The sequence below is a fragment of the Danio rerio genome, chromosome 23, assembly GCF_052040795.2.
Source record: "Danio rerio strain M-AB ecotype USA chromosome 23, GRCz13ab, whole genome shotgun sequence".
Classification (NCBI taxonomy): Eukaryota; Metazoa; Chordata; class Actinopteri; order Cypriniformes; family Danionidae; genus Danio; species Danio rerio.
The window spans coordinates 9,824,556-9,837,751 of record NC_141043.1 but is presented as its reverse complement, the minus strand read 5'-3'; the positions used below and the strand labels follow the sequence as shown (position 1 = coordinate 9,837,751).

The window sequence follows — 13,196 nt, the reverse complement described above, 5'->3', positions numbered from 1 at the left end:
GGTCCTCAAATACATCACGCACCCTTCTCACCCCTCCCAACCACATCTCTCCTCGCTCTTCAGACACATCGCGCGCACCTTGTCAAACACCACCACCCCCCTGACAGCTGAGCAAAATAAACCCTGACACTCTGACCAATGTGTGGAGAGTTTACCCACACGTGGCTTGTTTTAGCTCTTTTGGTCCGTTTAGAAACGTTGCAGTGTGAAAGCGAACCGCACCAAGAGCAACAAAGTAATAATTTAATTCCCTGTTTTGGAACAACTGAATCGATTCACAGGTGTGAAAGCACCCTAAGAGTCCTCTGCGTTCACACTGCAAGGCTTAGTGCTCAAATCTGATTTTTTTTTTTCTCAGATCAGATGTTTTTGCATGGCTGTTCACACTGCTCTTATAAATGTGGCCAATATCAGACTTGCAGTGTGAACAGATCATGGTTCGAAACTGACCCGCATGTGCAAAAGTACAGATATGGACAGCACAAAATGTCTAATTCTGCACACCATGCGTATACTGTATGAGGTAAGCACGCTGTCAGATCATGCTTATGATTATTACTCTTTTCACAGACAACCGTGGTGTATTTTATCAACTGTAAAGGGTTGTTCAGCTATTAATAATGTGTATTTCGGCATTTGAAACCTAAAACAAGTCTCTTGTGATTGTATGACAATTGTGGTGCGTGACACTCTGACCACCGGTGAACTCATCCAGGGTAAATGAGCAGCCGCAGACTGAATTGTGAAGGCGGAGTTGGTGGATCTCCGTTTGCAGAAATATTTCATTTTACTTTGTTATAAACAGCAGACACGTGCAGAAGGGAGCTTTTTTCTCTTGGAGAGAAAGTTCTCCCTACTTTGCACACGGATCCCCTATCCGCAACACCCATGACACTCTTTGGCTTCGCGATCAACCTGTACCTCAATTGTAACCAGAAAATCAACAAACAGTAGTTTTGCCTTCAAAATCTTTTTCATAATGAACAACCAACTCTCTGTGGTAGAGTAATCGCCCTGTGTGCCATTCTGAGGAGGAGAAGATAATGTTTGCAGCACAGAATGATGACGCATGTCGCTGGAAGATTATGTGAAAGTCACATGAAATCCGACATAACCATTCACACTGCGCTCACATTGCAAAACATCAGATCTGTGTCTGATCTAAGACTATATATGAAAGTGGCACAAGTCTGACCTGAAAAGATCAGATTCCATGTGGTTTAAGCTGTTCACACTGTCATCATCGGAGTCACATGTGGGGGAAAAAAAATCTTATTCGGGCCACATTTGCCTGCAGTGTGAACGTAGCCTAGGTCAGTGGATCTCAAACTTTTTTCAGCAAGTACCACCTCAGAAACAAATTGTCTGTACAAGTACCGCTATAATGAGCAGTATTGAAATACAGTAGTGTGGTAGGCTCAGTTAAGAAGCTACAGCACTGCACTGTTCAAAAAACAGGCAGATTAATTCCTATTATTAAGAATTTGTATTATTATAAGCCATTTTTAACATTATAAATAGTTTGAACATTAACACTGTACTGTGCTTATATGAAAAAAACAAAACAAAAAAACAAACAAAATAAAACATTAACGTTTAAATTGAAATGTGCTTTTAAAAGTTCATTAAATATGGTAGGCTACTGTTCTTAACAAGTATCCATATACAGTAGTAGCTTATTCATCAAAACTTGGAGATGTTGCTTGGACCTCATAAATATAGCCTATATGTCATCATATTAATAGATAAATCATTTTTGAACTATATGTAGCATGTACATATGACATTTGATTTCTCCACGTACCACTAGAAGAAAGCTCACATAGCACTAGTGGTACAGGTACAACAGTTTGAGAACCACTGCTCTAGGTCAAAAACTCATTGTATAATGATGGTTTGTTCTGTAAACAATCGGAAAAAAATATATTGCTAAAGGGGGCTTATTTTATTGACCTTAGAATGAAAGCAGTTAATATTATATTTAAAAAAAGTATTTTAGCCAAAATAAAACAAATAAGACTTTCTCTAGATGAAAAAAATATTATAGGAAATACTGTGAAAAATTCCTGAATCTGTTAAACATTGATTGGGAAATAATTGAAAAACAAAAACAGGAGGACTAATAATTTAGAATTTAACTGTATCTACATGTAAGACTTGAATAAGGTTAAGGTCGGGTCTACAGTTTTTCACACTTAAATTAAATATTTGTGTTTTAGTTGTGAAGAAGAGCAACGTCATTCAGCTGCACGTGGACTCGTTCAGTGAACACGGAGTGGCTCCCAAACAGAGCAGATCCAACGGAGGCAAAGAGGCGGTGTATTTGGGTGGTCTGCCAGGTATGATCAATCAACCAGCCAAAATAGTGCAGTTAAAAGTGAATGAAGTATAATGCTTAATGTGCCTTTTATCCCGTCGTGTGCAGAGACCATTACAGTGCCTGGTCTATCATCCAGCGTCCAGTCTTTCCAGGGGTGTGTGAGGAAAGCCGTACTGAACCACAGGCCCGTCATGCTCTCCAAACCTCTGTCAGTGTCTGGATCAGTGGGCACTCAGGGCTGCCCTGCCTAATAGAGTGTCGAGCCAAACACAGACTCTATCCGATCATCAGGTGGTGGGTTTGCATAGAGGTTAATTTAATCAGATATTTATGTTCACTTTGTGTGTGTCGTTTTAATAAAAGCACTGCGACACCATTGATAAACATGTTCACAACTGCAGGGACCAGATGAAAAATGGAGCACTGAATTCAAATCATTCACTGATGTAATCATGACCAAACACCCTTAAATGACTTCATATTTAATTGTATTAAAACAGGCATTTTCCTAAGCCTTTGGTGTATTTAAAAGTCACTCGTGAAATGTTATTTTTGTCATGCTATTATCACGTTTCCCTCAATTAGCTGTATTTTTATTGGCAATAAAGATCTCCTTTGTGTTTGATGTGATGGACTTGACTCGTGCGCAGACTGCGGTTACAGCTCGGGGTTTTAATAGCGTACTTTTGCACATACAAAAACACATACTTGGGTCAGTGAATGAGTACAGGCAAACATCCCAGACTAGAACACTTCAGAGAGACTATGGCGTTCAGAGAGCGTCTCTAATCCAAGCTCATGTCCTCATCGTCATCTTTCTTGTCTTTGGAGTCTCCGTCGTCTGTTTTGCTGTCGCTGCCCTCCATGGCTTTAGCAAACGCCTCCACGTCTAAACATCAGGACAAAACTGATCAGTGCTCGTGGATAAATTTTGAATTAAAGGAAGGTAAATTAGTTTGTGTATTTAGTAGTCACATAATGGTGTTTACATCATCTGATAGGGACTTTTAACAACACATAAAAAACTGTGTGGATTTGAAGCAAGCATTACATGAAACAGTAACAGACTAAACATAAACTACACGCTTTTCCTGATGCACACTGACCTCCTTTATTAGCTGCGTCCACTGCTTCAGAAGGCAGACCAAACTGGTTCATGAGCGGCCCGAGCTGACCCGAAGCCAGAGCACTGCTGAACATACTCATCGCCTGCACACACACAGACATGTTCACATCAGGCCCAACATTTACACACGATTCAATCAGAAATTTCACTGATTCCACTGAGTCACAATATATGATTATCATGGCCAGCAGCACTCATGATGAAACCATCACTGTAGACATTTCACTTGTTTTTAAAGGGCACCTATGATGATAATCAACTTTTGGAACTTTTTTGCGCCTGTGTGTGCGCATGAGAGAGAGTGACAGACCTGCTGGAACTGTGGTGAGGTCAGTGTGTTCTGGATCTCCTCTGCACTCTGAGGCAGAGACTCTCCTGAAGGCAGGTACGGCAGCAGCCTTTGCTGAACCTCAGGGTTGGCCAGAATAGGAGCCATCACATCAGGGGTCAGCACACTCGCCAAGTCCACTACAGAGGGGACAACAGAAGAGATGTGTTGGAATTTCAGAGATTTCATTTACCCTGTATAATCATTCTTACAATGTGAACCTAGAGTCAAATCTGCTTTTCTCAGTAGCTTCATGAACAGGCCTGCAGAATGTAGGTATTAGAGGGTGGTGAACTAATGCATGTATTGTGAACAAGAAGATGAAGAAAGACGTCCATCTTTTACCTCCGGATCCCTCAGTGGGCATGGCAGGCACGTTCATGGTGGCCAGGATGCTCTGGAGGTCGCTCAGCTGGATGGGCTGTGTGCTGGATGCAGGTCCCGCAGGCAGGGAGGGGGTCTGGGCTGCAGGGGTGGTGGGGGTGACAGTGGGCGAGCCGCTGGAGGTGGCAGCAGGGGTTACGGGTGTAGTAGGAGCCTGGGTGGAGCTAAGACGAGCAGCAGACCCAGAGGACGGAGTGGCTGCTGCTGATTGGCTACGAGAGCTGTGAATCAGAAATGAATCAATCAGATGAGTGAACAGATCAGTGCATGAAGAAAATGGGTTACTGCATGGAGAAATCACGAGTCGCACCTGGAGGTTGAGCTGCTGGTGGCTGGACCTCCACTGCCCAACAGACTGGCCAATCCTGGACCAGCCAGAGCACCTGGAGAGAGAAAACAAAAACCTTTTACTGACTGCAAATATCTGAACATCATTATTTTGAATAAATAACCTTTCTTTAAAAAAAAAATTCAATAAATCACTTACCAAGTCCACCCAGTCCTGTTGGTCCGATCAGCTGCATGAGTTGATTGTGGCTCATGTTACCCAGAAGGCTTTGCAGGCCACCTTCTCCTTGAACAAAGTTATAATTAAAAAAAGCAAGACTCTCTTTGCACTCTTGTAGACAAAGGGCTTGTGCCAACATGCACGCACACACTCTCTCTAAAGCTGACCACTTGACTATTCAAAGTTGTGTATTAACCTTTTCACATGATTGAACACACAAGTCGTCCTTTATTCATATCTCTGCGCTTCCAAATAAAACTTGATGACAACTATAATTGACAACAATTTAAACATAGAAATATTACACATAAATATAATAAATAAACCTTACAAAATGCATACACTTATCAACCCAATAAAGCAAATTATGTGTGCAAAACTGAAATATAACCTAAAACATTTGTGATTAAAGCAGCATTTCCATTCAATGACTGACAGCAAACCAAAAGAAAAAGTGGAATGTGCTGCAGTAGATGCCGCTGTGGGCCTTTTTCTTATAAATGACTTGCGCCTCAGAAGATGAAGCCAAAATTTATATTTATATTATATAATAATATAATTGAACTTTCACTTAAAATAATTCTCAAATTTGAGGACAATTTTCTGTACATAATGAAAGATGGATTGCCATTGGGAAACTTGGACTAATTCTCCTTTCTCAGTTCAAGTTTATACATCTCTACCAGTGTAAGGCTTGCTATGCTGATGAAAAATCTTATTAATGATAACTGATGAGTGTTTTTTAAACAATGTCGAAAACAATTAACATGCTATCCAGCAATATATGGCAGCAGGCACTGTTTGAATGACTGATTCACTGAAGCATTAACTTAAATGATTCATCCAAAGCTGCTGATACATTTAGAAACAAAACAAGCATCTTTATCAATAAACCACTGAACCATTTTCTCAAAGGATTCATTCAAAAACAGATTGATTCATAAACGCACGTATGATAGCATTTGATTTGAATTTGTCAAACTAAGACTATTTCACTTCCAAAATGTAACATTCAATATTAACTTCTTATTTGTTGAACTGTTGTATAAATTCAATATCACATGTGTGATTAATCTCAAGTGCTGATATTCTGGAATAATGGCACTGTTGATTGATTAATACTGCTTTTTCTTTATGGAATTGGTTTCATTTTTTGCTTTCATACCTCGTGTATTAATGTCATCCTGACAGCATTCCATTAATCTTAATCTAGACATGTTTTTTTCAAGTGAATGATCTATTCCATCATGTCAGCTGCCAAACAGCTCAAACAACGAATCTGATAATATCAGAAGCAATAAAATTGGGACACGTCTATCACTCACCACCGAGAGCAGACAGCTCATGTCCTCCACCTCCTCCACTGCCCAAAGCGCCGGGCATGGGTGGGTTATTTAGGTACTCGTTAACTTTGCGACAGTATTCATCATCTTTATCCGTTTTGGGCTCCTTCAAACGAGACGGATGAGAGAGAGTCAAGCACAAATGTAAATGACAACTATTTAGATCTCAGAACTCTTTACACTGCAAAAAAGTTTTACTTAATTAGTTTTTACATTGTTTCAAGTTTAAATATCTAAAGAATCTTAAATCAAGAAGCTTTTTACTGACAAGCAAAAAATGTCTTGGTTTCAGAAATGATAAATCAAAATTAAGCAAGTTGTTCCTTGAAACAAGTAAAATAATCTGCCAACAAGGTAAGTAAAATAATCTTGTTTTTAGTTTGAAATAGTTATTTTTCATTATTCACTGGCAGATTTAATGTACTTGTTTAAAAAAAACTTTATTTTTTATGACCAATTATGACTTATTAATTTTGAAAATAACATACACTTACCTGCTATTTTATTAGGTACACCTGTCCAACTGCTCATTAAAGCCAATTTCTAATCAGCCAATCACATTGCAGCAACTCAATGCATTTAGGCATGTAGACAATGGCTGTGTCCGAAACTGCCTACTACTAAGTAGGTACTGCATTTCAATTTAAACGTACTGCTCGGCCGTTAGAAAAGTACGATCTATACAGTATTAATGTGAAAAGTATGAATGGAATTCGGACGTACGACATCCGCCATTCTGTCATGGTCACATGACCTACCTGCGTCGGTTGCGTCACTTCAGTCCCATTCATAAACTCTCTCGCGGGGCATAATGGGGCACTATATAGTATGGAAGTATGCAGTTTCGGATGCAGCCATGGTCAAGACGATCTGCTGCAGTTCAAACAGAGCATCAGAATTGGGAAGAAAGCTGATTTAAGTGAATTTGAACATGGCATGGTTGATGGTGCCAGACAGGACAATCTGAGTATTTCAGAAACTGCGGATCTTCTAGGATTTTCACGCATAACCATTTTCAGGGTTTACAGAGAATGGTCCGAAAAAGAGAAAATATCCAGTGAGGGTCTTACTGGTTTGTCGGTGCAAATGCCTTGTTGATACCAACGGTCAAAGGAGAATGGCCAGACTGGTTTGAGCTGATAGAAAGGCAACAGTAACTGAAATAACCGCTCGGTAAAACCGAGGTATGCAGAACTCTGAACATCTGTGAACACACAACACGTTCAACCTTGAGGCGGACGGGCTACAGCAGCAGAAATCCACACCGGGTGCCACTCCTGTTAGCTAAGAACAGGAAACTGAGGCAACAATTCACAAACTGGACAACAGATTGGAAAAATGTTGCCTGGTATGATGAGTTTTGATTTCTGCTGCAACATTCGGATGGTAGGGTCAGAATTTGGCAGCAACATAAAAGCATGAATCCATCCTGTCTTGTATCAACGGTCCAGGCTGGTGTTGTAATAGTGTGGGGGATATTTTTGTGACACACTTTGGGCCCATTAGAACCAATTGAGCATTGTGTCAATGCCACAGCCAACCCGAGTATTGCTGCTGACCATGTCCATCCCTTTATGACCACAGTGTACCCATCTTGTGATGGCTACTTCCAGCAGGATAACACTCCATGTCATAAAGCGTGAATCATTTTCAGATTGATTTCTTGAACATCACAATGAGTTCACTGTACTCAAACGGCCTCCACAGTCACCAGATCTCAGTCCAATAGAGCACCTTTGGCTTTGGCATGTGGTGGAATGGGAGAGTCGCATCATAGATGTGCAGCCGACAAATCTGCAGCAACTTCATTATGCTATCATGTCAATATGGACCAAAATCTCTGCCGATTATTTCCAGTACATTGTTGAATCTATGCCATGAAGAATTAAGGCAGTTCTGAAGGCAAAAGGGAGTCCAACCTGGTACTAGTAAGGTGTACATAATAAAGTGTCTGGTGAATGCATTTTTTGATTGTCTAGAAATTGCGTCTTTGATTTAAGGATTTTTATGTAATTAGATTAAAAACAAAGTAAAAACTAAGAAAGATTTTTTTTTTGCAGATATACACCTGTTATTGTGATACATTTTCATTATTTACAAGCAGAAACAGTCAGCAGTTACAAGTTTTCAGCTTTCTTCAAAATATCTTCTTTAGTATTCAACAGAACAAAGAAACTCACAAAGGTTTGGAAGCACTCGTAATTGCGTGAACCATCCTTTTAATTCCAGGTGGAAGCATGGCATTGTATTCAGCACATCTGAAACATGTTAACAAGCATCGCACAACATTTTACTCACCTGCATCCAAAAGAACAGCCGTTTAGAGCCAGCCTTGAACTTCAGTACATACACACGTCCTGTAGTGCACTGGTTCACCCGTTTAAACTCACAGTCATCCGGGAATATGATCAGATCCTAAAACACAAAAATCAAGACTTAGGTACTGATATATTCAGCATTATCAACCAACCATTCACTGTAAACAGGCCTCACATCCTCCACATTTCCAGAGGTCCTGTCCTTCCAGCAAAAATGAATGAGTGAATCATCTGTCTGCTGGATGTAGACGGTGCCCTTGCGCTTGTCTGGGGTCACAGTGCTGCCCTTCAGGGTCATTTTACCAGCCCTGAACTCAACCAGATACTTGCTGGATGAGCTGCGGGATCCAGAGACCAGACTGGGGAACAGAGCTCCAGATGACATCTTCACTAAAGGGCACAAAACACAAACTGTTACACGTTTACAACATGACAGCACATTTAGACAACGTCTGAAGCCATATACACACACATACTTTTGTTCAAAATCTTAGAGCTTATCTTTGGAAACAACACAGTCAGTCAGCAAGAATTATTAGCACTCTAGTTAGCTTCAGGAAACATCAATTGACCTGCTTTTTGCGAAAATATACGCATGTTAAATTAACATGTAATATAATAGTATATTTGACATTGTTTCATATTAAAGTTTAAAAACCTATCTAATTTTTTATTGTCTGGCTTGTGAAACGCTACACTAGTTAGCATTAGCAGCCGCTTCAATATCTCCAGCTCCACCATGACTGCGCGTTTTGTTTCTGGTGCGTCTTTGAACAGAACATGCCGCTATAATTCATATATTTACAAAGCGAGTTAAAAGTAATTCATACCGCTGGATGAGTTTAGCCTTTCGTTGATTTCAGCAGCAGGTTTTGTTTTTTGATCCTGAGGGTTCGTTCTCTGAAGATTTGCAGATAGACTTACTGGTGAAAAGTGGAAACTAAGCGACTTCCGGTCTCCTGCTCGCCATGTTCCACAAAGGGCAACATCTGATTGGCTGAGGAACATGTCATTCAGCAGCTGCTGTGTCATTGGGTGCAGATGAAGATCCTTATTTTCTCTCTACAGATCTTCACCATGTAAATCGTCATGAAAACACTTTATTTTGTGAGTGTGCCGCTTGTATTCTTTCTTAGCCAAAGACTTGAAGATCCCCACATAGCAGTAAAAAAAAGTTATAATATTTAAGAATGGCGACACGGTGGCTCAGTGGTTAGCACAGTCGCCTCACGGCAAGAAGGTCACTGGTTCGAGCCTCTGCTGGGTCAGTTGGCATTTCTGTGTGGAGTTTGCATGTTCTTCCCATGTTGGTGTGGGTTTCCTCCGGTTTCCCCCGCCCACAGTCCAAAGACATGCACTATAGGTGCATAATAAGCTAAATTGGCCGTAGTGTATGTGTGTAAATGCAAGAGTATATCAGTGTTTGACAGTAATGGGTTGCAGCTGGAAAGGTATCCGCTGCGTAAAACATGTACTGGATAAGTTGGTGGTTCATTCCGCTGTAGCGACTCCTGCTTAATAATGATACTAAGTCAAAGAAAAATGAATGAATAAGTGTATAAGATTAATATTATATTATATTCAATCATCTCACCCTGACACTTTAGTCTCAAATGACAAAAACTTCCCACAAAACAGTGAAATCTATTTAAATTAACAAGAGATTAATTTATAACATCATTAATATATAATATTAATACATTTATAGATAATTTTTCATGAATAATGTAATTTTTACCATTCAAAACTTTAAAGAATTGCATTTCAGAGTATGTATATATATATATATATATATATATATATATATATATATATATATATATATATATATATATATATATATATATAGGAATCTGAGAGTGAAATTCAATACCCTTTAAGACTTTTCTATACTTTTAAGATCTTATAACTACTTTTTAACACTGGCGAGATTTTAACTTATTTATTAAATATTAAGGCAAGAAATTAATCCAAAACTAAAACATTATTCATATACTGAATACAAATCTATTAAATCTTGCAAATTCAGCAGGTTGGCTCCTACAGATCTGCAGAAATAATGGTCTTGCCTTGAATACTGCGGTAAACAAAGCAGCATGATGTCAAATTTAGCAGGATTTCATAAACTACACAGCATCCTGATATTTGCAGATTTAATTCAGGCTTTAAGTTTAATTCAAACTTTAGCATACACCCATACATTGCATAAACAAAAATGATATAAAATCGAATACCTTGCAAAATAGCAATTAAGACTTTTAATACTTTTTAAGACCCCACGGACGCCCTGTATTTGTGGTTATATTATGCTTGTAGGCAATGCAGTGGCGCAGTGGGTAGCACGTTCACCTCAAAGCAAGAAGGTCGCTGGGTCGAGCCTCGACTCAGTTTCTGTTTGGAGTTTGCATGTTCTCCCTGCGTTCGCGTGGGTTTCCTCCGGGTGCTCCGGTTTCCCCCACAGTCCAAAGACATGCGGTACAGGTGAATTGGGTAGGCCAAATAGTCTGTAGTGTATGTGTGTGTGAATGAGTGTGTGTGGATGTTTCACAGAGATGGGTTGCAGCTGGAAGGGCATCTGCTGCGTAAAAACTTGCTGGATAAGTTGGCGGTTCATTCCGCTGTGGCGACCCCGGATTAATAAAGGGACTAAGCAGACAAGAAAATGAATGAATGAACAGTATGCTTGTTTTACAACACCATCTTCTGCAGTCAGAAAGAGCAGCAGCTCAAACAGCTGACAAGCTGCACTGATGGAAACCATATTTACATTGTCCTTCTGAGTATTCAGGACTTCCCTAATTTGACAATTAAGCTGCCATTTCATTGTTTGTGTTTTTACCCGTTTTGTTTTGTGAAGGAGTTCATTGTTCACACAGCAAAGAAGCCAAATGTTGCATCTTCATTTACTTTGTTGTCACATAAACAACATTCACATCATGAATCTCCACCTTCGCTTTTCACTGAGGTCTGCATACACTGTGGGTTCAGTCTTTACCAGTTTGAAGATGAACATTATGCTCCCCATCAGAACAAAACAAATGAAGCTTGCTATCCTCAATGAAGCGAACTTTGGTGCACTTCTCCATCCACACAACATGCTCCTTTGCAAATGATAAATCAGTCTTTTGACTCTTTCTACTGATAAAGGTTTAGTCACTGCAGAGCTTTTAGTCTGAATTCTCCTAAATGTAAAGACCCTGTGTATAGAAATAGATCTTAACCCTGTTCAGAGCTGAACCGACGATAAAACCCAGTAACACTTTTGAATTGTTTACCATTCTCCACATTATCATGTTCTCTTTTGTAGACGGCCAGCCTTTTAGGGAGACCTGAAAAAGTTGGTGGCATTGTAAAGATACAATTTTCTAAACAAATTATTTTTGGAGCAACCACATTCTTTTGATGCAGCTGAAAAACTCATGCCTTTAGTATTCATCTGGTCACTTACTGTCTAAAGGTTATAGTCACTTTAGAATGGCTCACCATCTTGAAAAGTCAGAAAAAAAGGTAAAGTTTGGCTATTAATTAAATATGGTTAATCAGATAATTAGGTCACACTTTATTTAAAGTTACAATAACTTGCTAATTATCAATAGCCATTAATGTAATAGTTGGGTGGATAAGATTAGGGATGTAGAATAAGATCATGATGATTATGCAACTCATAAAAACAAATTAACAGCCATTATCGTAATAATAGATAATAAGTAGGGTCAGACAGAATCTGCAGACATTTTTTGCCATTTCTGCACAGAATTTTGTCATGTGGAATAATTTTTGGGAGTATCATAACTAAAAACGTAATATATGAAACTAAAAACAATACCTTTTTAACTTTTTATTTCATTTTACAATGCAAATTCAAATAGATTCACTTATTTGGTAAACAAAGCAAGTCTCTCTTATATCTATACTGAAAGAAAGCACAAATTACTTTACAAACTGTACTGTAAATAAATCATATTAATATTGTCAAATTAGTCAATATTATTACTGAAATTAACTTTAAAACTGAATAAATATAAATTTCAACACATTTACACAATAGACTCGTTGATAGACTAAAAATCTGCAAATATCTGCAGATTTCCGCCAAGCACAGACTCTGTGTGGACCTAGTCACTAGTTAATAGTGAGAATTGGTCCTTAAACTAAAGTGTTGCTGATAATAAAGTTATTTACCTCTGGGTGCCAGCTTAACACAAATTACTGCGAGAAATCTCATTCAAAAATATTTGTAACTAATTTCATTTAAAATGAGCTTAGACAACAGTTCTTGAGTTGTTTTTTAGTGATGACTTTTGATAACATGATGGTTTTCTTTTACAATTTTAAGTTGACTTAACAAACTGATTAAGCTAACTTGAAGATAAAGGGATTGAGTGGAACTCAGCCTTTTTTACAGTGCTGAAAGTGTTAACTAATGCTGATCAGAGTTATTTCAAACATCTCGGTAGCCCTCCAAATATGCTAATTAAATGCACAAAACTGGAATATTGCATAAAACATTTGCAAATAAAGCACCATTACTATACAAGGAGTCGGAGAGAACAAACCTGCCCCTTCCTGATAAACTGCAGCCAAATACCAAATATCAAAAGGAAAAATGGAATTTGCTGCATTATGAGAAGACACTGTGGGCCTTTTTACTTATAAAAAAATGACTTGCACCTCAGAAGATGAAACATAATGAAGTAGTGCCTTTTGGAGGCACAAGGTAATATTGTAATAAAAGTTCATATTTTTGATGCATATGCTAGAATTTATTCTACTGCTATTATAGTTTATGCCCATTTTCAAAATATATATGCAACTTGGCATTTACATTAAAGGGGTGGTCCACTACGATATCATATTTTAAACTTTAGT

General features: G+C 38.7%; 2 protein-coding genes across 6 annotated transcripts in view; one reads left to right on the top strand and one right to left on the bottom strand.

Moving 5' to 3' along the window:
* lama5 (laminin, alpha 5) overlaps positions 1–2,945 on the top strand; it is a 201,838-nt gene extending 198,893 nt beyond the window's left edge. For all 3 annotated transcript variants that reach the window (XM_087305121.1, NM_001039171.2, NM_001442039.1), the window contains 2 exon segments: positions 2,220–2,339; positions 2,426–2,945. In XM_087305121.1, the coding sequence (XP_087161247.1) occupies positions 2,220–2,339; positions 2,426–2,571 (266 nt within the window). In that variant the 3' untranslated portion in view covers positions 2,572–2,945.
* A 27-nt stretch (positions 2,946–2,972) lies between these two features.
* adrm1 (ADRM1 26S proteasome ubiquitin receptor) lies at positions 2,973–9,304 on the bottom strand. Of its 3 annotated transcripts, none has more exons than NM_201013.3 (10): positions 9,158–9,304; positions 8,503–8,717; positions 8,308–8,424; positions 5,992–6,115; positions 4,646–4,726; positions 4,469–4,541; positions 4,120–4,379; positions 3,757–3,914; positions 3,427–3,529; positions 2,973–3,209 (listed from the first exon to the last, which is right to left on the bottom strand). In NM_201013.3, the coding sequence occupies exons 2-10, from the start codon at positions 8,710–8,712 to the stop codon at positions 3,106–3,108; spliced, it is 1,230 nt and encodes a 409-aa protein (NP_957307.3). In that variant the 5' UTR covers positions 8,713–8,717; positions 9,158–9,304; the 3' UTR covers positions 2,973–3,105. The 3 variants fall into 3 exon arrangements, with proteins under 3 accessions (NP_957307.3, XP_087162370.1, XP_087162371.1); XM_087306244.1 differs by having other exon boundaries at positions 4,646–4,732; positions 9,158–9,269; XM_087306245.1 differs by having other exon boundaries at positions 4,646–4,729; positions 9,158–9,269.
* Positions 9,305–13,196: the final 3,892 nt, after the last annotated feature.